The sequence below is a fragment of the Acomys minous genome, assembly GCF_964271855.1.
Source record: "Acomys minous genome assembly, chromosome: 3".
NCBI classification, from domain to species: domain Eukaryota; kingdom Metazoa; phylum Chordata; class Mammalia; order Rodentia; family Muridae; genus Acomys; species Acomys minous.
Window position 1 is genome coordinate 120,702,733 of NC_140485.1, and position 27,234 is coordinate 120,729,966.

A 27,234-nucleotide genomic window follows, 5' to 3' on the forward strand; every position below is an offset into this window, starting at 1 on the left:
GGTGAAAAGAGCCTCTTTGGCACTGCAGTGTGACAAATACCATCAGATGTTCAAAGGCCATGTAGCTTTTAACACACGTACAACAGCAAGAAAACTAGTGGTTAACAGTTACTGGGTACAGACAAGTTGCAGACAAGCTGTGCGTGCATTAGTCCCATTGAAAAGTCCCTAAGGCTCTTATGGGCTAGGTGCCACCCATTTAAGAGATGAAAAGAGCTGGACCTCAGGAAGTTAAATGACTTGTCCCACTGCCACGTACCAATGGGGCCAAAGTCAGCAGTGATTAGAAAGTCAACAGATTAGATGTTAAACCCTGCTCCCCGTCTGTACCTCTCCTACAGACCGCTGAAGCATATGAGCCGTACTCCAGTGGGTATTTTCAAATCTACTAGAAACTAGTGAGTTATACGCACAAGCCTCAGATGTGATAATTATACAGCCAAAGCAAGCTATTTTGACATAAGTATAAGGTTGTATAAGTAAAGATAATTCCAGATGATTACATGATAAGCCCTAAATACCAAGACCTTATGTCTTACATTACTTTTTAAACATATTCCTGATACTCAGAGACTCATTCTAATGACAGAGAAATAAAGGAAGGTGGCAGACTACAAGGAAGAGTGAGAGGGTTTCTGTTCAAAAGGAAGAGATGAAATGGTCTTTAAGGGAGTAAAACTCAAAGCAGATCTGTGTTATCAAGTGTGCAGAGTGTTACAGCTGAGCAAGAAAGGAAACGGGAAGTGACAAATACCTACCGAAATGGCCTTCAAATCCAAATGTACAGAAAGGTGTGCTGTAAACTAAATCAGGGCTTCTTTGGGGCAAAAAATAAAAAATAAAAAAATAAATCTGCTAAGATGGGGAGAAGAGACTGGCTGTGGGTGGATGATGTGTACTCTACCTAATGACAAAATTAACGTGCAGTAGCATTTAGGAGTAGGGATGAACCTAAGTGGTGGGACAAATGCTTGGCATATGTAAGGTCCTAGATTTAATCCCAGACAGACAGACAGACATGCACACGCACACACACACATACACACACACACACACACATACACACACACATACTTCCTCTATAATTAAGCTCATTTCAAAAGTGAGGATTAATTTTCTAAATTTATTATACATGTAAAATAAAAGCAAGCAAAAAAAAAAAAAAAAAACCAAAAAAAAAAAAAACCCCAAAAACCATATGTTCCCATAACCTTGTTGTAGTCAGAAGCCTGTTTTAAATTTTTATTCTCTGACTAGTCAGTCAAATGGTTTTCTACAATTGTGTTATCTGGTGTTTTAAAGGGACTAATTCACAATTACTCCCTTTAAAATATATTCAGTAGTCACTTGGTTTCTACAAAGGTGAAAGCGTAAGAGGGAGTTATGAACTATACTCATGCCTATTGCTGTCACCATCCAGCATAGGCATAACTGTTCTTTGCTTTGATACTAAGCCAAATGTTATACCAACTGGCAAAGACTTGGCCTATCCTATTTATTACTATTAAAATGAATGGCTTTTAGAACTGCAGTAAGACAGTTCAGTTAATGTTTCTGAAGGGACGTAAAAATCAAATGTGTATCTGATTGACAAAAGATCAGTGTGTTTCAAATATGTGAGGTTTAAAAGGGGGCCTTCTGACACACAAACACACACACACACACACACACACACACACACACACACACACACACACACGAGCTGGCTCCCAGAAGGCAACATTAGAAAAACAGTACTGCAAAGAAGTAAACGCCTCAAATATGTTTCGACAAAACACTTGGAGATGTTGAGAATGAACCTTTGAAAACTCACCAGCATAAACAATCTCCACTCCTTTGATTTATTATTGTTACCTTTCCTGAATGTCAGCAAATAATAGCATATGGAGTCTTTGGTTGCTTTTCCATGGAAACCTTCAGTGGTCTGAGACACACTTAGGAGTGTGCCTTGGATGTTTCAAAGGTTATAGAAAGATCTTGGGGTCAGACAGAAATAAAGGCCTCACTCAGACAGGCGTCAGAAAGGGCACTCAATTTAATATCTGTCAGAGATTCAATATTAAGGCCTTGTGGAAATCAAATGTTCCTAACAGAAAGGTTCGAGTGCAGACAATCCCTTTCTCCCAATTTCATGTATTGCCCATAGCCTATAAGAAAGGCCACTCCCAATCAGCTTCCTTTACGAAAGCCACATACTCTCATACCAGATTATCATATCCCTTTATCATCCTACATTCCTATATGGTGGTGAGCCAATATCTTGATCTGTGGGTATGGTCTCACAGGCCTAAAGCAAAGCGTGGGAAGGGCAGGTTTTAGCCTAGAAAGCAAGAAGGAGGAGTAGTTCCATTATGTATTCTGACTTGTGGCAGAGCCCAGCGGCTTCTCTTGACTGCCTCGTGCCCAGCTCCCTCAAGCATCAGCACAGTACTAACTCTTTCTCTTGCTCATAATCTCTAAACTTTCCCTTCTGTCTTCAGCTTGGAAGCAGCTTTCCTTCTTTTTTTTTTTTTTTTTTTAAGATTTTTTTGTTATTTATACAGTATTCTGTTTCCACATGTGCCTGCCAGCCAGAAGAGGGCATTAGATCTCATTATAGTTGGTTGTGAGCCACCATGTGGTTGCTGAGAATTGAACTCAGACCTTTGTTCTTAACCTCTGAGCCATCTCTGTAGCCTGCAGCAGCTCTACTTTTGAAATGTTCCTTGACAGGTCAGCCTGGATAATCAGGGTAACCCCCCCACTTGGAAGGTTGCTCTTACTTACATCTGCAAAGTCTCTTTTCACCATACAGTAGACACTAACAGGCATGATATGAAGGGATAAAGATCATGGCAGCCAAAAATGTTCCTCACTGAAATTGGCATAGTGGGGGCTGGAGAGATGGCTCAGCGGTTAAGAGCACTGTCTACTCTTCCAGAGGTCCTGAGTTCAATTCCCAGCAACCACATGGTGGCTCACAACCATCTATAATGTGATCTGATGATTTCTTCTGGACTGCAGGTGTGTGTGCAGGCAGAACGCTGTATACATAATAATAAATAAATATTAAAAAAAAAAAGAAATTGGCATAGTGAAATAAAGAATGTTCTGCTGGGCATGATGGCACACACCTTTAATCCCAGCACAGAAGGCAGAGGGAGATAGATCTCTATGAGGCCAGCCTAGTCTACAAAGGGAGTCCAGGACAGGCAAGGCTACACAGAACTACCCTGTCTCAAACAAACAAACAAACAAACAAACAAAAACAAAAAGAAAAATAATAATGTTCTGTTACTAACAGTCATCAATTCCAGAGAATACACACAGACCATCTGATTTAATAATCAATTACAGATTGAAATGGAATGAAACTCTTGTCTCCTCCCAAATTCCCATGTTGGAACCTTAATCCCTAAGGTGACGATATTAGGAGGTGGTTAGGCCAGAGGGTAGAGCCTTCACAAATAGAGCCTCAGAAAGATTCCTCACTCTCTTCTCACACGGAAACAAAGAAGAGACTGCAGCCCACAGCCCTGAAAACAAACAAACAAACAAAACAAAACAAAGTCTGGAGAACCCATGCTGGCACCCCAATTTCAGACTTTCACTCTCCGAGACCACAAGCAATAGTTGTTGGATGTGTGTAAACCAATCAATCTATATTTCCTTATAACAGACTAAACTAGGTTATGAGTGAGCCACTCAATTATTTATCTACATTACCATTCAGGGTAATAAGTAGTATACACTTAGTCTTGAATATCTTGCTTTGGATGATAGTACCTCTACTAATTTACTTACAGAATATTATGGCTACCTCCCAAACAGAATCTTCCAGGGAAAAATCCCAAATATTTTGAGATTTTTTTTTTCTTTCTGGCCTAGAACCTTCTCTTACCCAGATACATAATCCTGCTTGAAAGTCCTTGTTTACCTCTGCTTCACAGGTAACTATTACAGAAAACAGAGAGTATGTTGGTGATGCCACTGCTGGTATGAAAAGCTTGCAAGTTCTATGAGGGTGAAGGCTAATGTTTTCTATTTTGCTTCTAATGGTAATAAGCCAGACGCCAAGCCAAAAGTCTCCTTTATATATTTAATGATTTTTCAGTTAATAGTGAATTGATTTCAGCCAATATTCATGTGAGCCTTGGCACTGGGCCTAATGAAAAACTCACAGACACTGCCCTCGAGGTTCTTAAGGACTAGCACAAGAAGGCAGCAGAAGAGAAAGGGATTAATCATGTTTGCACGAAGCCTCCATGAGGAGGAACCATCTGAAACAAGACCTCTAAGCCCCATTGAACAGCCAAGTTCCTTCTAGACAGAGGACTGTAGGACATGAAAAGAAAGGTGAAGAAAAGGGAACAAGGAAAGAGAATGAGGTCAGTGGAACTGGGGCTAGAGGAGAAATCAAGTTGGTCCCCTCCTCCTAAAATCCCTCCATGTCATGGATGAATTTATACTTCATCCTGAAAGATACGGGATGAAAGTGAAGAACTGAAGAATTGTAACCAGAAAAGAAATACACTGTGGTCTGGTCTTCCCATTAGAATGGACTTTGCAGAATCGAGATAATAAAACTCTGCTGTGCTAATCATAAGCCAAGGCAGGAGTGACAAGGAGAATGAGAGAAGACATGGATTCTACCTAAGAATAAGGTAGCATTAGCAGGGAGTAGCCACTGGAGTAGCTGGAGTAGAAGGCTGTCTCCAGGCACATTCTAGACACCTTATCTCTGTTTATCTCCCATAAAAATCACTCCGTTACGTAGGCAGGGCAGTTAATTCTGTTTATTAGAAGAGAGACACAGCCGTGAGTGGTTAAATAACTAGACCCAATAGCTGAACTATTCTCTGACTCCTAGATTAAAAGTTTTCTGCTTCACATGAAAAAGTTTATAGTATTTAATATCAGAGAAGTTCTTAAGCTCATCTTTAATGCTAAGAGAGAGACGAGGGGAGGGAGGGAGAGAGAGAGAGAGAGAGAGAGAGAGAGAGAGAGAGAGAGAGAGAGCGCCCTCCTATGTACCCCAGGGTGGCCTTGAACTCATAATCTTCCTCTGCCTCTGAGTATTAGGATTATAGAAGTATACCACCATGACAAATGAAAAGCTTTTCATGACTCAGTAACATCTCAACTAGGCATTAAAATAATAGATTTACATTTAAGATAAAAGGTGCAAACACAACTTAATCAAAGGCTAGATGTTCCTTTAGTTTTTAGTATCCACAGGAAAGGAGAAAGAAAAAAAAAAGAAAAGATCCCTATTACAACTAAGAACTCAAAATACCACATATAAAAAAAGCATCTCTGGGTGTGCCTGCCATGGGTCCCACATAGTAAGCCGCTGGCTTGCTTGGTATCCAATGCAGCCAGATTTTTGTTTTTAATAGAGGAAAACAGAGAACAAATGTTACAATAGAAAAAAAAAAAGTCAAGGATGTGCCTTGAGTGGAGCCCTACAAAACTATTCAGTAAATCTAAAAATGTAGAACAAAGAATAGAAGACTAGGAGGAATAAGGCTATAATGAAAATTCAAATAGATATTATATGAATATAGTCCATACTTAAATGATTATTGCATAAGAGAAAATAACCCTACATTTCTGAACACACACACCATGATCAATTGCCTATTCATTAGATTATGCCTAGGAATTCCTTTTTAAAACATTAAAAACTCAAGAGGGAAGAAAGTTCTTAGAACAAAAGTTTTGGTTGCCCTAGGTAAGTCCTCAATCCTTTGACAGAAGGTACAACCACTTCAGAGCACTGCTTAGAGAGCTGGAAGCAGCCATTTCCCTAGGCACTTCAAAGTCCAAGTGTGCACCTGGGTCACGTCTCCTCCATCACACAAAGCCAAGGCTCCTTTACTCAAACACTGGAATTCCTAGAAACACATTTCCCTGCCTCTCTTTCCAGCTCTTTTTCCTGAAATTGTTGATTCCTGAAACTAGTGATTAAATGGTTTCATTCTCTCTCTCTCTCTCTCTCTCTCTCTCTCTCTCTCTCTCTCTCTCTCTCTCTCTCTCTCTCTCTCTCGTGTGTGTGTGTGTGTGTGTGTGTGTGTGTGTGTGTGTGTGTGTGTGTTTAGGCACGTTCCCATAAAGCCACTGCTGGCCTTAAATTCCCTATATGTAGCCAAGGATGACATTAAACTCTTGATTCTCCTGCCTCTACTTCTAAACCCTGGGATTACATTTGTGCGCCACTATTCTAGGCTTCATTAAGTTTTTCTACTGGGTTGTTTTAGAAAATAAGACTCACAAAATAATAATAACAACAAAAGACTCAGAAAAATGATAGTATTTCTTGTTTTACTTAATGCTTTGTTTATTTTAGTCCTGTTGAGAATAGTAACCCTACTTCTATATTTTAAGCTATCTTCAAAAAGCATGTTCACAGAAAGCAGTGTCCTTTAAAAAGAATATGCCAATCCTTAAGTTTCCATAGAGACCTTTCTTGGTTCATTTAATGAGCTAAGGCCTGGCAGGACCTGCTTAAACCCTGTTAGGGAAACCAAAGTGCCTCAGCATATTCACACTGCACAACAAAAAGTAGTCCCTGTCCTAGGAAACATGCAAATCCCACTCCATGAGCCAGGGTAGAGCCTGCACTCCATGTAATATGCTGCTAGTGAAGAAAACTATCTTGCCCATCAGAGAACTTTTGCCATCTGACCACAATCAATCTCAACCCAACAGACATGCATAAATCTATTTGAGCTGTTAAGCATTTACGTTTGCTTTCCAATTTACACACACACACACACACACACACACACACACACACACACACACACACACCTCTTGTTTGTCCTAACTGGATCACCATCAACAAAGCCATTAAAATCAGTATTTCAAGATTCCAACATAAATTCTACTGAAGTTACTTAATAAAGCCCAGAGGGAAATCTCTGTAGCTGCATTTAGCATGCAGACTGCAATAATAAAATGAGATGAAGTGGAGTGATTTTTTTTTCCCCTCTCATATTGTGGGAAAATGTGAAGTCACTTTAAAGACATACCTTCCACAAGCATTGGACAAGAACATAGCTCACTTGGGACTGCATTTCTGGCAGAGAATCCTTTTCCTTTTTCTTCAGATGACAGGATCAGATGCAGACAAATTCTGAAGTAGAAAGCACTGCAGCCCACCTATGGCTTAGTATGTAACTGACACTCTCAAAATAGAGAATTTGCTAACAGGAGCCTTTACGATGAGTGAAAATAGGTCTTAAGCCAAGGAGCAGCCGCAATCTCACTTAAGTCTTGAAAGCTTTAATCCAGCTACTAGGTGGAGAATATGCTGTAAAGGAAAGCTTTACCATGGTCCAGGAAGACCTGGGCAGGGCAGGTAACAGTAAAAGCCACGACAGGTAGTCAGATTTCAGAAACATTTAATAGGAGCCGATAGGATCTGACAAATCGAATGTTGGCTAATGAGGAAAGGGCAGGATACAGGACTTCCAGGGTTTTGCTATGAACAACTAGAAAGATGGATCTGTTGTTGAAGCAAGGAAGGCTGCAGTGGGATAGAGTTGTGCTTGAGGTCAGGTGTAAGCTGATGTGGCGTTTCTATGTATGTGTTCCTGAAGTAAAGTCATCAAGGCAACCACATGGATGAGTTGGCTGGAAGTCTGCACTGGAAGCTTCACAAAGCGTTGTAGACACAGATATAAACTTTGGAGTTATTCAGGCTAAATATGGGATTATCTAACTAAAAATACACTACAAGGCTCTCCATCCTGGCTAGAAAAAATTCTTAACACAACATTGACAACAAGAACCACTCTGGCCCAGCAAGGACAGCCTGCCTTTTGTTTCTCTGCAGAGCATCTACACAGTCTGAGTTCTTGACCACTCAGAGTTACTTGACGCCCAAGTCAACGCAGCTGACTTCCCATTACCAGGCTCAAAACTTGAAAGTCACTTTCCAAAACTGAAAGGGGGAAAAAATTAAAGAAAAGGATCTCAACAAATGAGCAGGCTGGAGAATCCTTGGGTACGTTACAAACCAAAGCAACCCCAATCTATTTTAGGGGCTCAAGCCTCTTCCCAGCTCATAGAAACTTCATCATTTTTCAAATAACAATCCGACAATGGATCCACTGTACAGTTTCATGGAGATAAGTGAGCTCTGGAGCACAACTATGACACCGCGCCCCCCCCCCCTTCTCAGGAAGATTGTTGTCATAAGTCAGAAAAGGAAAAAAAAATACCTATAATATTTGCCACAGCAACACCATTATCTTGGGCAGCAGAAAAGACATGTTTAGCATAAAATGAGTACAATGACTTAACACAAACTATCATGAGAAGGATTTGCCTTACAGACCTAACTCTAAAACTGGTGTTTTATATTAGACGTGCTTGAAGTCAGCATAATGTACTCATCAGCGCCCAACCCTTACAGCATATATAAGTACTGGGAGCTTAGAGAGAGAGAAATGCACTAATGTCATCTCTTCATGTATGAGAAAGGTTTTGGTCCCTAAATGCTCAGGATCAAAAGCAGCTCTGTTTAATCCCGGCACTTCAGGAGGCAGAGGCAGGCCAGCCGGGTCTGCAAAGCAAGTCCGGGACAGCCAAGGCTACACAGAGGAACCCTGTCTCAAATAACCAAATTAAACAAATAAATAAATAAAAGCAGATACTTATTTTTTTTAACTTTTACTTTTTGGAGTCTGGGACTAGTGGTATAGTAAGAAATAAGACATCTTGGGGAAGCCCCAAGTCTAACCAAAAAAAAAAAACCTCACCTGCTCATGTCAACCTTAAATATATGTAGCCTAAAAGTAACAGTATATGATTTTTGGTGCCATCTGTGGTTTTGACTGGAGCCAAGCCCATGATGATGATTTTCCACTTGTAGCACTGTTTTGGATCTATGAGCATGTCAGGCTTGGGGTTTTCTGTTGAGGATGCTCAGTCCATTGTTTTAACATACATGTAATTTGCTGACATTAACATTCACTCACCTTTTCTCTCAGATGCAAAGTGGGCTGCCAGTTACCAATAGAAACAATATAGAAAGTAACCTCCAAGTCAGGAGGAGCTCATTAGCAGTCCCTTAGCACAGCACTCAACCTATACAGGTAAGAAACTAGGCACCCACACATTCTTCTCATCTGGATGTGGAGAGATTTTGTAAAAATAAAAGACTTCTTCTTCTTTTTTTTTTTTTAAATAAAAGGCACCATCTGAGCATTCCAAATCTGGCTTTAAATTTTTATCAAGTAATTGTTCTGCCAGAAAACATTTCCAAAAATGAAAGGTTTTGCTTCCGTTGCTGTGGCAGCAAACACGTCCTTTGGAGCTGTAAGAGAAGTAGCAGGGGACCCTTCCAACTTCCACGGAGTGTTCTACTCCAACACTCCTCCGCCAGTGCATTCCACTCACGATACTTTTTCTTCCTCTGGATTTATACAACTCAGAGTCCAGAAAACGTTGTAAAGGCTGGTGCAAATATGCAACGGAAAGTAAGCACAGCAGCTGCCTATGTGGAAACAGCAGATTTGCACATGATGCTACAAAACAGTCTTTATTTTCACAAGTCAAAAGTGGGTCTAATCAACAATTCTTTAGAACACCGGAGTCAAGCTTAAATAAAACTATTAGTGAATCTTCAGGGCTCTATTAGGTAGAGTCTGGCTCTATTAGGAGCTCTTCCCTCAAAGGGCTAGACTCATCTGATCAAGGGATAGGCTTGAGATTCCCTTGATTTTTCTTCACTAATGGATGTTAATCATTTTAGATATCTGGGCCATGATTAGCAAGGAAATCCTTTTAAAACTCTCTCTTTGCTTTGCACCGAAGTCAACCTTAGTGACGAAAGAACCCCCAAGGGCTGGCATGAACTAAAGTGCCTTTAGGATGGACAAGAAAGCAGCCGGGAGTCTTAGGGCCTGAAGGGACTCAGGCCTAGGTGTGGAGCGGGTGTACCAGGGATGAGTCCGAAGGCTTTCCTGAGAAAGGGATGGATCCTGCTTGGCACGTGGTTCATCATTATCAGTAAGTTAGCATTCATACCCGAAATTTTACCAAAATGTTTGTGTTAAACTTGATGAATTTCAGAATAGCAATAAATTCTGAATAAATCCAGATACATAAAGAAGCTGTCCTGAGATAGTATTGATATTGGACTTTTTTTTTTTACATAAAATTCTGGATATTCTCCTACTCTATCACAAATCCAGAACGAATAGACCAGAATGTCTTTTGTCCTGTTAAAATTACACAAGGGTTTGTTCAAAGGAGGTGGGGGAGTGGGGGAGGGGGTTGGGGGGGGTAAGGTAACTTGGTAGGTCGTGGCTTGGAAGGAGGGACAGAGTACCACTGTCCCTGAGTACTAGGTGTCTTCACATACTCCATTTTCTTCTGTCAGGCCTTCACCTGTAACCAGCACCTGCTGCACCCTCTTTCTCGTTTTCTGACAGTGACAGGATGGCAGAAAAGTCACTATCCTCAGCTTCTAAGGTAATCCACTTTCCTGGTCATCTTCTCCCCTTGTGACAATCTCCTGAGCTCCATCAGTCTGGCTCCTCCCTGGGAGGCTCCTCTGCACTCTGTACCTTCTCTTTCTCAAGAACCTCTCGGGTCCCAATTCCTCCTCTTTCTGCTAGTCCTCCTGATGCTTGCCTCTTGTCACTTCTTAGTGTTTGGGTCTAGGTCATTCAGGCTGGCCTGGAACTCACTATGTCACTTAGACCAGTCTCAGAATATAGGCCGTCCTCCTGTCTCAACCTCCCCAGTGCCAAGAGTACAAGCTTGAGCCACCACACCAAGCTTTCTTTGTTATAATTTTATTTTAAAAGTCTGAGTGGCAACAAGGCTGGCACTAGACTGTTGCTCACTGAAATAAAACCGTAAGGGACCCACGCCACCTCTTTCCATCACAAAAGAAGATCAATTCCCTATTGTTTTCTTTTTAAAAAGCTGCCTTGACATTTTATACTAGTACAAGCATGGGTCTTTAGGAAAATGATTGTCTGTGTAAATGCAAATTCGGGTCCATGACATTACAACTCACAACTCCTAAAGTTCAGTGTGTGCTGTTCATGTCTTCCATAAGAAAGTACTCAACAGAAAAAGTAGCATAAGTGCTTCCATTTTTCCCATCATGCACCTTCCCATTCAACCCAATGCTAAACTATCTCATCCTTTTGTTTTGATTGCTCTTGAGATTTATGGTATTTTGGTAGCAAGTGACATTGACAAAAATAGTCTAAAATCAACCTAGGCGAACAAAAACTGATAATGTTAGGTAATCACTAGACAGAAGATGAACACTGATGACACAGCACTAAAAAGTTTATTACTAGGTGGAGCCAACTTAAAATGAATAGATCTTAATTTTAATCACTGTGTATGATCTTATATAGTTTACGTCCTCCAATTTGCAAATATTCCTTGCATTCTCAAGACCATATCTTGCCAAGCCATTTAACTGTGCCAAAGCTATGGCTTAAAGACCCTTTGACTGTTTTCAGCATTAGTTTCTCCTACTATTTTAGAATACTAAACTACATATCCCTGAATACTTTTGTGACCAGCCCATGGCCATAGCATGAGAGCCTTTATCCCACCACTTTAATCACTGTAAGGCACGGCCACACCCGATAATGGCAGCGACCGTTACCACTTGGCAGCAACCGTTAACGCTCCCGCACAAGCGCAGACATAAGCCCTCTCAATGCACCCCTCAGGAACAGGGGTATGCAAATGAAGCACTCCAACACAGCCCTCTCAACTGTGGGCATGCTAATGGGGCATGCTAATGAGGCATGCTAATGAGACATCCAAATGTAACCAATGAGACTTTGACACGCCACGTGCAGACAGTATTTAAATGGTGTGCTCGCAGGCATTCGGGGTCTTATGCTTCAGCTTCAAGGGCACTCCCAATAAAGCGCGATTGAGAAGGATCCTGGTGTCTGCGTCGTTCCTGCTGGCGGGAGGGCGCAACAAATCACCTCAATGCCTCTCCTATCACCTTTACTGAGGCATGCTTATACTACTGGTCATGTATTTGTACTAGGGCTGACTCAGCAGGACACAGCTATAAGCTAGCACCTCTGTCTTTGTGGTTGTGTGGATATGAAATGTCTATAGGGTCATATGTTTGAACAGTTAAGTCCCCAGCTAATGGAAGTGTTTCTGGAAGGCTGTGGGACATTTAGAAGGTGGGATCTCACTGAGACATGGGGGTCATTTGGAGGGAAGTCTTGAGGTCTTATATTGAGGTCTCACTTCTCACTTCATTCTGCGCTTCCTGACTGTGGAAACCGCAGTGCCTTCTCCATCCACCATGTTGCATTATATCCCTTTTAAAACTAAAAGGCAAAAGGTGGCTTTTCTTGGGTCTTCCATCACAGCAACAAGAAAAATAATTAATACAGGCCATTAGAGACAAAGACAACTAAGAGGAAAATAGAAAAAAACCAACAACAACAGGGAAACATGAAAATCAGCAAGGAAATGAAACAAGCACAGGTCAAAATGGAGATATGGACATAGCTCCCTTGATCAAATGTCTTCCTAGCATTTACAAGGCCACAGGTTTATTCTCATGCGGCAAAAATTAAATGGTGTGATGGCACACAACTGTAATCCCACCACAAAGGATGTGCAATTAGGAGTTAATTCTGGGTCATCCTACTCCACGCAGTGAGAAAAGCCAAAGCACCAAGGCTTTCAGTAACTAAAATAATTGCTTCGGTTTCCCAATAGAGCCTTAGCTTTGTCTTCGCACAGAGCAGTAGCCACAAACAGACAGATCTCAAGGCCTGTGCACTTTGTGCCGCAAAACCTGCGACTGCTCCTTCGGCCCTAAGGATAGCACCTCCTAGGCTATGCCACTGCAGTCTGCTCAGCAAGGTGATCTGGCTTCTCCTGTAACAGTCACATTAACAAGAACAGATTTGGCTCTTTGTGAATTTCCTGCTTCTCTCCAGTTTTAGAAATGTGAGACTGCACCAGTGTGTTTATTAAAAGTGCTACTTCAAATCGCAGGTGTGAAGAATTCCCCTCGGCAGCCACAGAATACTGTCTACCAATCGCCGGTAGTTTTTAAATGAGTGGCAGGTGAAGGAATGAGGGCCACTCTAATAAAGACGGTCTAAAGCATCTAAAGATACTGCTAGTTCATACAACACCCAAATTCTGAATCCATTATAGTAACATGCCCTGAATTCCACAATTGTGATATTCCCAGTGTTACGTTGCTTTTCCTGCCTTCAAATGATGCTAAGAATGGATGAAGAAAGCAGCAAGCACTTTGCTTAATGACTGCTTGATGGCTCATTATGGGACTAAAGAAGGTTTGGGGCTGGGTACGGTGTACCCCTAAAATCCCAACACTCAGGACGAGGCTTGGTCAGAGGAGCGTGAGTTCCAGGCCATCACAGTGAGACTGTCTTAAACAAAGGGGTGGGGGTGGGTGGCAAGGGGCCTTCCAAAGCAAATGGTTGCCTGTTAGCACACTTGAAAAATGCACTTGTTCCAGCACAGAAAAACAAATCTGTTTCTGATTCCTAACATTGGTTTCTAAATGCTGCCAGGAAAAGAATCTAAGGAATTCCTCTGCATACACAACATACACAAGACAACTGGAAAGAAGTCTGTGCTTCATCCCAGGGAGCGCGACTAGGAAGGAGTGGGGGCCGAACTGCCCTCAAAGGAGCAACAACACATGCCTGAAATGGTTCCTGGCCATTCGCTTGCTATTATTAGACAACCCAGCGCTTTCCCTAAATCCATAACTTGTGAAGCAGAAAAGAGCACAAGCAAGACCCTATCATGTGGAGCATGCAGGCAGCAGGGACACACCCAGCTGCACAGAATGCACAACCGTCCCACTCCATCACACTAGCTTTCTAGATCTTAGAAGACACTGATGCTAAGAAGGGAAAGCACCTAGCCCCACACCAATCCCGGCTTTAAATTAAAATCCCTGTTTAAAAAAAAAAAAATGAAGAACCAGGGAAAAGTGCACATGAAATTCAGCTACTTAAGACCTATAGCATACTTTAAATACTGAGTAAATCTTTAGGCCAGTAATGATGTCTGCATTCCTCCTTTCCATATTAACATCATTTTTAACATATTGTCTTACTTTTATAACTCAAGAGTAACATAAACAAGAGAACTGTGAAAAGTAAGCCATCCAACAGCCTGAGCTATCTAACACAATTGTTTAAAGTTTGGCTCACATTGAGTTGACTCCAGAGAACTTAAGTTTAATTTTGTTTTTTTATTTCTCCTCTTCTCTACAGGATAAAAGTTCATGAAGGAAACGGGATCATGCAATGGAACTAAAGAGCCAACTTTTTATTTTGCATGGCTGGACTTGAGTAGATTTCCAATCCCTCTACATACAAACTGGCCATCTACGTACAAATTGGCCTTATACGTGCACTGTCAGGTTTCAGAAGCATCCTCAAAGCAGCACGTCTCTTATAAAGCCAACTCAGTTCACAGAGTTTGTGCATATTCTGCTATACTGGTTTGAAGGGCACCCCCCCACCCCCGAATCCATATTCACCACAATTTCAAAATAAAGCCTCGCCTGGAAACAGGGTTCTTGCAGATGTATTCAATCAAAAAGAGGCTAGGTACGACATTAGAGTGGGCCCTAATTAACTGATGTCCTTAGGAGAAAGCCACCCAGCACAAAAACAGCAGGATAACATACAGAAAAGAGCTCTTGAAAAAGGGCTGAAACTAGCGGGATGATGTTTCAATAATCAGAATACCTGGGTCCACCAGAAATGGAAGAACCAAGAAAGGATTCTCTCCTAGAGCCATGTTACGTGATTTCTATTGGGATGATGCTCACAGCTGTCTATTCACTCCAGAAAGCCTTGTGACGACAAATCAAAGAAGTGATTCTACCTAAGTCTAACTTGGTGAGCTGGTGAGGCCACTGGGGCTGTTTACAGGATCATGGTGACTCCAAGCTAGCTGTAGCACTAAAAAGACAACCCCCAGCATGGGTGACATTTCACCAAAGCTACATCCTTAACGCATCTGCCCAGCTCCGCCAGAGTCTCTTCTTTCTCAACACTAGCTACACACATACACACACTCAAACTTGGGGAGAAGCCTTCTGAATCTTGTAGCTTTTTAATAAACCTGTGTGTTTATGTATGTGAGGCAAAAGCATGTGTGAAGGTGGGTATGTACATACCATAGCACATGCGTGGAGGTCAAAGGACAACTTCAGTTGCTTGTCTACACTTCCCATCTTTTTTTTTTTTTTGAGACAGGTTCTCTTACCACTGTTGCTACATAGGACAGATTAGCTTGCCTGCAAACTTCCAGGGGTTCCCCACCACCCATCATGCCTTAGGAGAACTGGGATTACAGACACGCACTATGCCGTTCAGATTTACAAGGGTTCTGGGGCTCCAAACTCAGGACCTCACATCTGCAAGGCAAACACTTTACCCACTAAGCCATCCTCCTGGCTAAACCTCAGCATTTTTTGAGCTTCCTAAGCCTTGAAAGTTCCCTTAGCGTCTGGACTCCTATGATTTCCCCCTTCTCTTCTCTCCCAAAGAGAATGTTTCAGTTGGGTAGAAATGTTTACATGGCAAGACAATATCTTAATTTCAGATGTCTGACTCGTAGTCAGACCTTGTAACTAATTACAGCTGCTCCAGTAAATCAATGGAGGCGTTTCTGCTACTAGCACCACGGTACAATACTGTTCTGAAATCCAAATAGCAAGTGTGATTAGTATATAATGACATTACATAACACAGGATTTTAATATTTATGGATATCAGTCTGTGGTAGATTAGAAAATTTTAAACATTTACCCTACATAGGGAAAGCACTTGAAGATAGTATTTGTAACGATGGAGTTGGTGTACTATATTTAATAAATTTATTTTTAGCCATCTTTAAGATAACTAGTGTGCTGTGTGACTTTAGTGGTAAATATGTCATCCTAGTTTTTGAACACAGTCATCTGTGATTATACACATGTGTGATAAATACAAGGTAGCTTGCTATTAGTTACATTGTTTGGTCAGCCAGAATCTCCCACCTTGGACCATGAAAGATCACTGACTAGGCAGTGCAGGAATGTTACACCATGCATCTGTTAGCTGCAGGGACCTAAGCAGAGCTCCAGAAGGTATCTTCCCAGAGACCAGGAGCTCAGTTGTTGCTCAGAAGTTAATTCGGGTGAAGTGGATCTACTGAGATTCTTCAGTGGTGGCAGCAAACGGTGACTCACTTTATTAAAGAATCTACCCATGTCATAGACATAGAACAACTGTAAGCTAATCTAGTAATAGTAGTGGCAAAGATAACTTCTTCTATACAGATATTTATTAGCATAAAATTGACAGAAAGCAAAGAAAACATGACTTTAAAAAAAAAAAAGCCTCCAGAAAAGAAAATTTGAATCAATGTGGGAGGCTATCTGATTAGAATGTTTTCTTTCAGCAGTTAGGAGAAATACACAGGAACATGATTTAAACCAAAAGAACAGCAGCCATGTTTCCTTTAAGGTCAATGTTAATCACAATCACATACTCAATAGCCTCCAGGACATGAGCTAGCAATAGAAATAAGCCAATTATTAAAAGCACCCCCTCTTTCTAAAGTGAGAGTGCCAGCCATCAACAAGTGATCCTTAATACCCCCTTGTTTACGTAATCTTACTTCGTCATGGGTGTGCCTCAATAGGAACATAAATGATTATCTACAATGTGTTACTGTGTACCACCAGCCTGTAAATCACAGGAAGAATGTGGATTACCAGTAGTCTGTATGTTGCTTAGAGATCCAAAAAGGGGCTTTGTTCACTCTGCTCAAGCAAATTCCATGTTAAAACACACACACTTCAACATCAAAGTGCTTGGTTGTCACTGTATGCCATACTCAAGATTCTAAAAACTATCCTAAGTTGACTCAGAAACTGAGTCTCCGGTATTGATTAGAGAATTGCTTGTAATAAAGGAGAATTGCTGTTATGAGATGGGTAGAGAAAAAAAATAGGTTGAGGCTCCAGAAGTCATACCCAATAACAATTTCACAACTGTATTCAATTAAAAATACTTAACTTTGAGCTATCATAATGACGTCACATGTTTTGTGGAAATCACACCAAGATAGCATGTTCTTTCATCCAATAACATTGTTGACTTCCTATACCTTTTACCCTAAGAAAAGTAAGTTTAAAAGAAGCAATTTCACAAGAGTTCCTAATCTTCTTTACCAAAAATTACTTTTTAGGAATATTCAAATTCATTCAGACCAAGTCTCTGGAGAAATCCATTACAACTCTCTACTGCAAAAATTAATCAAGGGCAGGCAATAGTGGCACATGCCATTTATCCCAGAACTTAAGAGGCAGAGGATCTTGGCGTTCAAGACCAGTCTAGTCTACAGAGTGAGTTCCAGGATAGCCAGGGCTACACAGAGAAACCATTTCTCAAAAAAGAAAGAGGGGGGAAGGAGATACAAAGGAAGAGAGGCAAGGAGGGAGGGAAGAAGGAAAAGAGAAAAAGAGAAAGAAAGAAAGAAAGAAAGAAAGAAAAACAAAAGGAACCAATAATAGCAATAATAATAATATAATAATATTGTGTGATTAGAGAAAAATGCGATGTTCTTTGATTTTTATCCCCTCAATTTGGTCAACTCTGTACCTGGTATATCAACAAATATGTTCAACATAAAACAGAAAATTGAAGACCCTGGTGAGCTTTAAGGTATCAAAATTAGGCTGAATATCACAAACACAGACAACCCATGTCTCTACTCCACTAACAGACTGAGAACAAAGGAGTGGCATACACAGCCAACAAGCCAGGAAGACGCTCATTCCCAAAACTGCAAGCCTGTCAAGAGTTTAAACACCGCCCGAATGACACACACAGAAAGATATGAGCAACACAGCCCGCTGCACTTCCAAGGAAACTCATCGTAACTCTCTCATCTCAACAATCTCATAGGAAAAAGCACATTCTCACACAAAGTTCTTGACATTGTGACAAAAGCTGGAAGAAACATAATCATTCCAGGAAGAGAACTGTCTAACAAAGAAAATCATCAGATATGCCCGATCACTCCAGCTCCTGAGTCATTCATCGTGTTAAAGGCTTAGGAAGTCTCCTACCTCCTGGGCAGCCAGAGCAACGAGCGTCTTCTACAGTAAAAAAGCGTTCACTCCTGATTCCATGCACTATGGCTGAAAGCCCTAGAATCCTTCCCCCTCTGTTCCACTCTAACTTTATGCATGAGTAATCCTCCCTAATGTGAAAAAAAGTCTCCTCTGGTCTCAGAATACGAAACTAAACATTTCTTATTATGGAACTTATTTAAAAAAGAAAAACTCCTTATCCTCAACATGTAACCACTTTGGTCCATGACAGAACATATACAAAAAAAAAAATTTTTTTTTTAAATGGAGAAATCTGTCTAAAAGAATTCCATCTCTCCAGCAGGAGGTCGTTCTTCCTGTTTGCAACCAAAAACAACAACAACAAAAAAGAACAATGACTTTTTTTTTTTTAACTTTCATACTTAACTACACTCCCTCAAAATTCTAACTGCAGTAGATCCAACCCTGTGGCTTGACTGAAAGTTTTCCCACAAGGACACAGACCCGACTCACCTTTCAGGCAGAACATTCTTCAGCAGTTCCATGGAGGTGCTGGTGTTCTGGGAGCCGATGTGGCCTGCAGTGCTAGGCACAGCTGTCTCCCACCCACCTCCTCAGCAGCCAGAGAGCTCGGGGCAGCCAGCCAGCGCCTGTCGGTTACTACAGGAAGCCACTACCCAATCCCAGCTTTCTGGCTCGGCTGCTGACACCTCCCTATCTATCTGTCCGTTATTTCACACCAGGAACCAGCCCGGGATCCTCTGGAAAGGGAGGGGAGCCCAGGGTCAGCAGTCTCCGTTCATCCTGTCCAGGTCAGCCCCGGTACACGGAAAGCCTGTTTGTGCTTATCTCTCAGCGCTTTTCCATCACAGCAAACGGGGCCCTTCATGTGATCAGCGACACAGAAATCACTGGATGCAGTTTAACTGCTTGCTACTAACTACCATTATACTGCCTTGGCTTCCATGTTCCTTTTCTGTTGCATGCTCTCCTCTCTTTTCCGATATGGAACAATCATATCCTAGCATGTAATTAACACTAAACATTAGAATACTAACTCTCCACATAGTTCAATATACATAAATAGTGAGTATGTATGAAACATTTGTGTCATACTAAATAGCAAATCCCATGGACATGTTGACTATCATTAGACTACTAGTGCTATGAATAAATTAGTATAGAAATGTGAACGTTGGAGGGCTGGAGAGATGGCTCAGGAGTTAAGAGCACTGACTGCTCTTCCAGAGGTCCTGAGTTCAATTCCCAGCAACCACATGGTGGTTCACAACCATCTACAATATGATCTGATTCCTTCTTCTGGCCTGCAGATGTACAGGCAGGCAGAGCACTGTATATATAATAATAAATAAAGCTTTTAAAAAAGAAAAAAAAAGATGTGAACTTTGTCACACTTCTATGACACTGCTACTTTTTCAGATGAGGAAATGAAGTCAGCATTGGAGTGAGTTTCTAACGACTGTGGCATAACTAGGTAATTCAATTTCTTTGCTTACAATGGAAAACTAAACTCACCCTGGCAAACCCTCCATCATAGGTTATAAGTGACAGAAAGGAAACAGTCTACAGACACTGGCTCTGGGGTACTCAGAGAGCCCCATCTAAACTCTCAATCACCCTGGGGGGGGGGGTCCTTCCCCACATACACTGTAGAGTCCCCTGCCTGCAGGAAGTGACCATTGTTCGCAGGCCCAGCAGCTGCTGCTGGGTCTTCCTCTGGACACCACAGGATGCAGGAAACTGACTCACAAACCCAATCTACCTATCTGTATGCTGGGTGCCAGCTACAGCCTTTGCTGCATAGAATAGATGCTCTGTGTTCCTTCACTTTCAGCAAGAGCTGAATTGCACCCTCACTAACATGCACCACCAACGGCAGCTGACTGATAAGTTACCTACCGCAGTGAAGGACTGCTTCCTATGTGTGACCTGAAGGAAATTTTAAAAATGAGGGCTCCCACCAGAAGTTAAGACACAAGGAACCTGGATGTGAAATGACAAGCTGGGGCAGTAACTCTTAGAACAGAACTGCAGGAGCCTTCATGGCTCAGCTAGTCCAGCAAACCACGGTGCAATCTGCTTACCTAAGGAGCAGCAGTATCAAGTTCAAAAACACACTGGCTCTTCCATGTCACCCTGTAAGCCTTACTTGGTGAGCTAGGGTCATTCTCTGTCCCTCCTATCTTGAGCAGGTTTTCCATGTGACGTATGAATTGCAAAGGTACTCCTAAAATGTTCTTGCAAGTGAAATTCAACTTTTTAAAAATATATTTATTTATTTTTACTTCATATGGACGGATGTTTTGTCTGCATGCTATGCCTGTCTACTATGTATGGGCGGTGCCCTCACAGAACAGAGGTGGGAGTTGTATCCAATTGCACTGGAGTTACAGGCCACTGTTAGCGGCCAGGTGGGTGGTGGAAACCAAATGCAAGTCCTCTGGAAAAGCAGCCAGTGCTGTCAATAACTGAGCCATCTCTCTAGCCCCAGATTCAACCTTTAAATGGCATAGAGAAATTCCTACCTCAGAGAGTTAAGGTTTTTTAACACAGCTGTGTCCTGTGTATTTAAATATGCTCTATGAATATCCAGATACCTATATTTTAAGCCTTTTTCTGTTTGGGCATTACTTTATATACAGGAATATATATGGGCTGGAAAACAGAGCCTGATTCCAATAACACCCACATTACTAAATTAGCTGGTTTCTACAGCAGTTCACTGCCTGTAAATGTGAAAATTATATGGAATGTATTTGGCATACTCAAAGATTCTACCCTGCACCCTTAATTTTTTGGTGTGCTGTCAGACGCATATACTGTTAGGTATATCATGTCAGTTTGCAAGAAAGAAGCAAGTCTGGCTTTCCGTGGCTTAGTGGAATAGATGAATGAAATAGGAACTGGGGTTATATATCTCAGTGGCAGAGCATTTGGCTAACGTGCCCTGGGTTGGATCCCCCCCAACAATGCAAAGGTTGGGGGAAGGCCAGAAAGAAGGAGATAACTAGAATAAATAATCAGGACTCAGTTCTACAAGTAAAGCAAAGCAAGAGAAGCACAAAGGAATAATGAACAATGATAGGTCCCTGCCTGTCGGCATCTAATTAAGTTGTTCTGGCTAGCCACGCACAATAAAGCACATACTTGGGGTTCAATTCATAGCATGATTGTACTGGTTCGCATGCACAAGGCACTGGATTCTATCTCCAACATCACACAAGCTGGGCATGGTAGAGCCAACAAGAGTACCAGAAATTCGAAGTCATCCTCAGCTACACAGTCAAGCCGGAGAAGAAGAAGGAAGAGGAGGAGGAGGAGGAGGAGGAAGAAAAGGGGGAGAGGAGGATGATGATGATGAAGAGGAGGAGGAGGAGGAAAAAGAAAAGTAGAGGCAGTATACTTTTGTGAAGTGGTTAATAGTGAGTTACAATGTTATTTAGAACAAGGTCTGGATTAGGATTTTTTTTTTAAAGTTATCTTCAATGCATGATTACAGAGAGGCTTAAAAATCTCATTCTTCCCTGCCCCCCTTTTTTATGGGGCTACATTTTTCTTGGATAAAAAGGGGGTTCTTAGAATATAATACTTCGAAACAACACAACCACCATCTTTAAAAAAAAAAGATTTATTTATTTATTATTATGTATACAGTGTTCTGCCTGCATGTACACCTGCACTCCAGAAGAGGGCATCAGATCACATTATAGCTGGTTATGAAGCACCATGTGGTTGCTGGAAATTGAACTCAGGACCTATGGAAGAGCAGTCGGTGCTCTTAACCACTGAGCCATCTCTCCAGCCCCACAAACACCATCTTTTATTAAATTACGAAACTACAGATATCACCAGCTACGAAGTTTACAGCATTCATCTCAAGTCATGACTGGCCTTCTGTCAATGCCAGATAGGTTAGCATATTTAGGAATCGAGGCCAGCCTAGTCTATAAAGAAGAGTCCAGGACAATCAAGGTTGTACAGAGAAACCCTGACTTCAAAAAAACAAAACAAAACAAAAACAAACAAACAAATAAAAACAAAAGGGAAAAAAGAAAAAGTAGTATACACTTTCAATCTCAGCACTCAGGAAGCAGAGATTGCTGTGAGTTCAAGGCCAGCTTGGTCTATAGAGAGAGTTTCAGGGCTACTCAGAGAAACCCTGTCTTGGGAAAAAAGATTCCTTATTTCTGACTATTCAACTGTGAATACACCTAAGAATGAAACATGAAAAACAAAAAACAAAAACAAACAAAAAACCCCAGCATTCAAACTTTGAAAAACAAAACAAAACAACAACAACAAAAAAAAAACCATTAAAGACTATGTATGAAAATTATACTGTCTGCCACTACTGATTGATCAGTGCTACTGAGGTGAAAAATAACTGAACTATACAGATTCCTGTACAGAGACACAGGCTGCAATGATGCAAAGGCACAGAATTCAGAGCCCTTTGGACAAAACAAACATCTTCCCTGCCAACACTGAAGCCAGGGCAGCAACCTCTTTACTCCCTAGTGGGATTACAACATCCAACATCATGTTAAAGTTTAACATTATCTCTGCAAGAGAGAGCAGTAGCCATACACACAGCCAACCTTTCTCAGAGTTGTCTTCCCAAGCACTCCAGTGAGAGTTTACTTGTATGAAAGAATTTTGATTTCAACATTGATGATAAGGATAAATTAGGAATGAATGTACATAACATATAGAATTAATGAGTCAGAACCGGGCAGTGGTGGTTCAAGCTTTTAATCCTAGCACTAGGTAGGCAGAGGTGAGTTCAAGACTAGCCTAGTCTACAGAGCGAATTGCAGGACAGCCAAGGCTACACAGTGAAACCCTGTCTCGAAACAAAACTAAACAAAAAACAAACAAAAGAACAAAAAAGAATTAATGAGCCAAGATTGACTCAAAATTCTATTTCATTCCTGGAGGGGAAAAAAATGGTAAAATTATGGAAGGAAAATAGGGAAAGCACACGCTAAGAATGCTAGTTCTTCCTCTTATCAAAAATGGTTTGAATAATGTTGGGAGTGTTGAGAGTTTGGCAGGGCTTGCGGTTTAGTAAACTGCATTTTGCATCAGGAAACGGGCATAAGGCCAGGGGCAGGATTTGTTATGGCTTGGACACAGCATCCCCAGCAAATGCCTGTTTCCCAGCTGGTAGATCCACTGAGCAGTGTGATTAGATCATGAGAACACTAGTTCATCAAAGGATAAACGTGGTGATGAGTTCATTGCTGAATGTACTTTAGGGAGGCAGGACTAGCAGGAGGAAACAAGTCACTGGAGAAGTCACTTCCCTCCGCACCACTCCTCCCTAATTCCTGGCTGCTCTCCTGGTGAGCAACTTTGCCCTGCGATGCCCTTCTGCGCCAAAAAAAAAAAAAAATTGGAACCAGCTGATAACCTCTCTAGTTATGAGACAAAATGAATTCTTTTTTAAAGACAAAACCTAGATGAGTGCCTTTGGATATTTTGAGTCAAGGTAGACTCTCCATGGTACCTTTATTATTTTTTTTTCTTTTTTCCTTTTCTTACTATATCTGACCTCAATCTACTTTCAATTCTACTACATCTTTCTAAAAGAACTTTAACCATTCTATTTCTCCCTTGAGGAGAAAATTATTTCTCCAGTTATATAATATACACACAAATCTATACATATACCCACACACACACACACACACATTATTATACATACATAAACATACACACACATACACACAAATCACAAGTTGCACACTCATCATCTAGCAATAAAAGCTCCTGTAGAATTAGAGTCAATTCATTCTGCAAACTCTTTTGGACACACCTATCCTTAAGTGGCCCCTTTAGCAGGCTTGTGTGAAGTCCATAGTCTTCTACCCTGGCTATCTTTGATGAGTCTGTCATTTGCTTTGTCTGGAATGCAGGCCCCACCCCCACTCTGTCTTCTCTCTACACTAAAGCATTTATTTTAGCAACTCCCTCTCCAGAAAGAACTAATCCCCCTCTTTGCTCTCGACAACACTTCACTCATCCAGCTATCCATGTCTCAGCTGTCCACGTAGAACAAAAGTTCCTCAAAGCAAGGACCTGCTCTTTTGCAGTTAACTTTTGATCGTCGAAGGAACATGACAGGAAAAGGTCAACAATTACTTGTAACATAACCACGTAAAATGTGGGTATTACTACTTTTCTGGTACATCTAAAAGCAAAAAATTAATGGAAAGTTGAAAGTCCCATATGAAACATATGTGTCCAACAGTATGTAGATTTCTATAAAAAATCATATTTAATGTATTTCTTAAAAAGTAAATAAATAGATATGATTTTCCCTCATTAAAACTCATCATTGGTGGTTTGGTGACTGATACCTTTCATCTCAGCATTTGAGAGTCAGAAGCAGGAGATTCTGAAGCCAGTGTGATCTACATAGCTAGACCCTGTCTCAAAAACAAGACAAAACTCATTACTAAAAAAAAACAAAACAAAAACAAAAAAACACCAGTATTACACGTTAGTGACACTGTCATATCATAACCCATAAATTTGTACAATCAAATAAAAATATCCTCTTGAGGGCACAGTTGATGATTGCTAATAATTTTATTTAATGATGGAATTTTTAGGAACCATGATTTCTTTGGTCTCATTTGCAAACACAGATTCTCTCTCAAAGCAAGTTTACCACAGCCAGCTTGGAAAGCACTTTTCCCCACCCTCATTCTGCATTAATTAAATACTTGAAGGATGACAAAAGTGGAAAAGTAATAAGAGAATTTTTCTGGAAGTATGTATTTTAAGAATATTAATGCTGGTATGTCCAGCTGGAGGGAGGATACCAAAAGATGTCTCAATAATGACCTCAAATCCCACTTCCTAGGAAAGTTACAGTGAAACACGTAATAGGAGAGAAAAACAAAACTGCAGGGGTCTATTTTTCTTTCTCTCTCAAAGCTCTGGCCTTGTCATTGTGCCTATGACACATATATCATATTATGAAGGGTCCAGGTTAAAGGACATTTTAAAAAAACACACAGAGCAGACACATCATCCTGTAAGCTCATCTTCTACACTTCATCAATTCAATCCCTACGAGACTGGCTTCCAAAATGTATAGATCAATCACAGTACTCCCCATTATACTCAGAAAAACGGATCCCCTAAAAAAAAAAAATCCCTGGGATCATGTGGATCAGGCTTTCCCTAGGCACTTGAGGTAGAGCTACACTTCTGACAGCAGCAGCAGAGCCTGTTCTTCCAAGTGCGAAATGACCGTCCTAAATTGTTCTTAGAAACCCAGCCTAAATCAATAGTATTCAAGGTCACACAGCAGCCAAGCCTGAGAGCCCGAGTTCTAGCACGGTGTGTCTATCAGTAAGACAAGTCCAGAATCAGAGAGAGCATCCAGCTATCACAACTCACAACCAAGCAGAAGGATTTCAAAACGAAGATACACTAAGATATTGATTACTGGGGTATAATAAACTATAAATAAAAACGTCCAGATTCCTGATGATTTTTGTCCAGAGAACTAAGTATATTGTTTAAATAGTTAAAGCTCCTTAAGACTCAGAAATTTAAGATCCTTCTTCTTCTTTTTTTTTTTTTAAAGAAACACAAACCAATTATATATTTGGAAAACTCAAAGCTCTATACAAAGCTACAGAATTTCACCTGGGTGTGGCAGCTCACTGCTGTCATTGCAACAGTCAGGAGGAGGCAGAGGTAGGAGGGCTGTGGGGAGAGAGACCCTCCCTCAACAACAAATAGCAATCGAACAATACCTACAGAGTTCCTATTAAAGGGTGGCTTATTTCTGAAATTCCCACATTTGCCAAGTTTTAACCCACTTTACCCACAGTGACCATACTTCAAGGAAGAAACTAATCATTTCCCTTCCAGCTGCCAAACCTCCTAAGGAGCGAGGCCGTTTCAAATGGTAAAGTTATTTCAGGACCCTTAGGATTTGGTAAAGATAATGATTTAGAGGAAACCACCACAGTTGGCCTCCTTGGGTCTTTTCCTCTGTCCTTAGGAGTTTAAAAATAAGCATAAAAACGATTCTTCAAATTGGTAGGGCAATTTCGGGGGTGGAGTGCACGCAGCAGCCCATAATGATCACAGAGTCCCCCAGGTCTGCAGAGCGCGGTACATCCCACAGCACGGCCCTCCTCTTTGATGAGGCGAAACATGGCCAGGCCCTTTTCATTTTTCATTTCTCTCTGGCTTAACATCAATAAAGTAAAATCCCAACCCAAGTGGCTTACATTTCTGTTATGGGTAAAAGACAGATTTAGTTGTGCTCTATTTTTATTCTATGTCTCTACAAATTCGACTATTAACTATAATAATCTACAAGCAGTCAAGTGGGGGGGGTAAAGTATCTGTAAAACAAAGAAAGCCACGCTGAAAGTTGGAAAAATGTGTTTGCTTCTTTGGAGGCAGGTGTGACACTGACAGCTCTACTCAAGTTACTGAACTGTCTCCAGGAAGTTCAGCTTAAACAAAAGAAAGGCTGCAGCTAGGGGTGCATGGGGTTTGCTCTCCTTACTCTGTCCTTTCTTGCAACAGAATGGATGCATTTTGTCTTTGAGTGAAATAAAATAGACACTGGGAACCTGTTTTTAAGGCTAAGGCTTTTCCTCCTCTGCCTTTGCAATGCTAAATTGCTGGTCCCTTGCACATCTGCTTAGAAAACCTGGGTGACACAGAATAAACACAAACCTCCAAAGCCTGCCCCATGAGGTCAGCAGGGGGATCCATCATTCGACCTCCATGACAGTCAAGGAGCGTCAAAACTAAAGGATCTAACAGAAAAGGACACATCCTCAATGCCATTTAAAGGGGAAGAAGGAATGTAAGGCCAAGACCCCCAGGACCCACAGCTAGTTATGGGTCTTCATCTGACTCACCTGTCTGCTCCTTAATTCTTCTGTCAGCAAGGAATACCGAAGGGCTCTAAGAGTCCCAGCCTCTCAGCCTGCTGGCAAGGTAAGTCTGATATGAGTCCACCATATCCCTGCTTTAGTTATTACACACAAATATCGATTAAAACCCTCTGGGGGAAGCACAGAAATGAAAATATACGGTTATTGCCACAATAATTTCACTTCACAAAT

The 27,234-nt window shown here is 41.2% G+C and overlaps 1 protein-coding gene across 5 annotated transcripts in view; it reads right to left on the reverse strand.

Annotated features, from left to right (window-relative positions):
* The window catches only part of NHSL1 (NHS like 1), a 234,722-nt gene that overhangs the window by 94,160 nt on the left and 113,328 nt on the right, over positions 1-27,234 (reverse strand). The window contains exon 1 of one of the 5 annotated variants that reach the window (XM_084777588.1): positions 18,617-19,034. The exons of the other annotated variants lie outside the window; for them this stretch is intronic. Within the exon in view, the coding sequence (XP_084633714.1) occupies positions 18,617-18,632 (16 nt within the window). The 5' untranslated portion in view covers positions 18,633-19,034. Of the gene's footprint in view, positions 1-18,616; positions 19,035-27,234 lie in introns of those variants that run through there. 5 annotated transcript variants of the gene reach the window in all.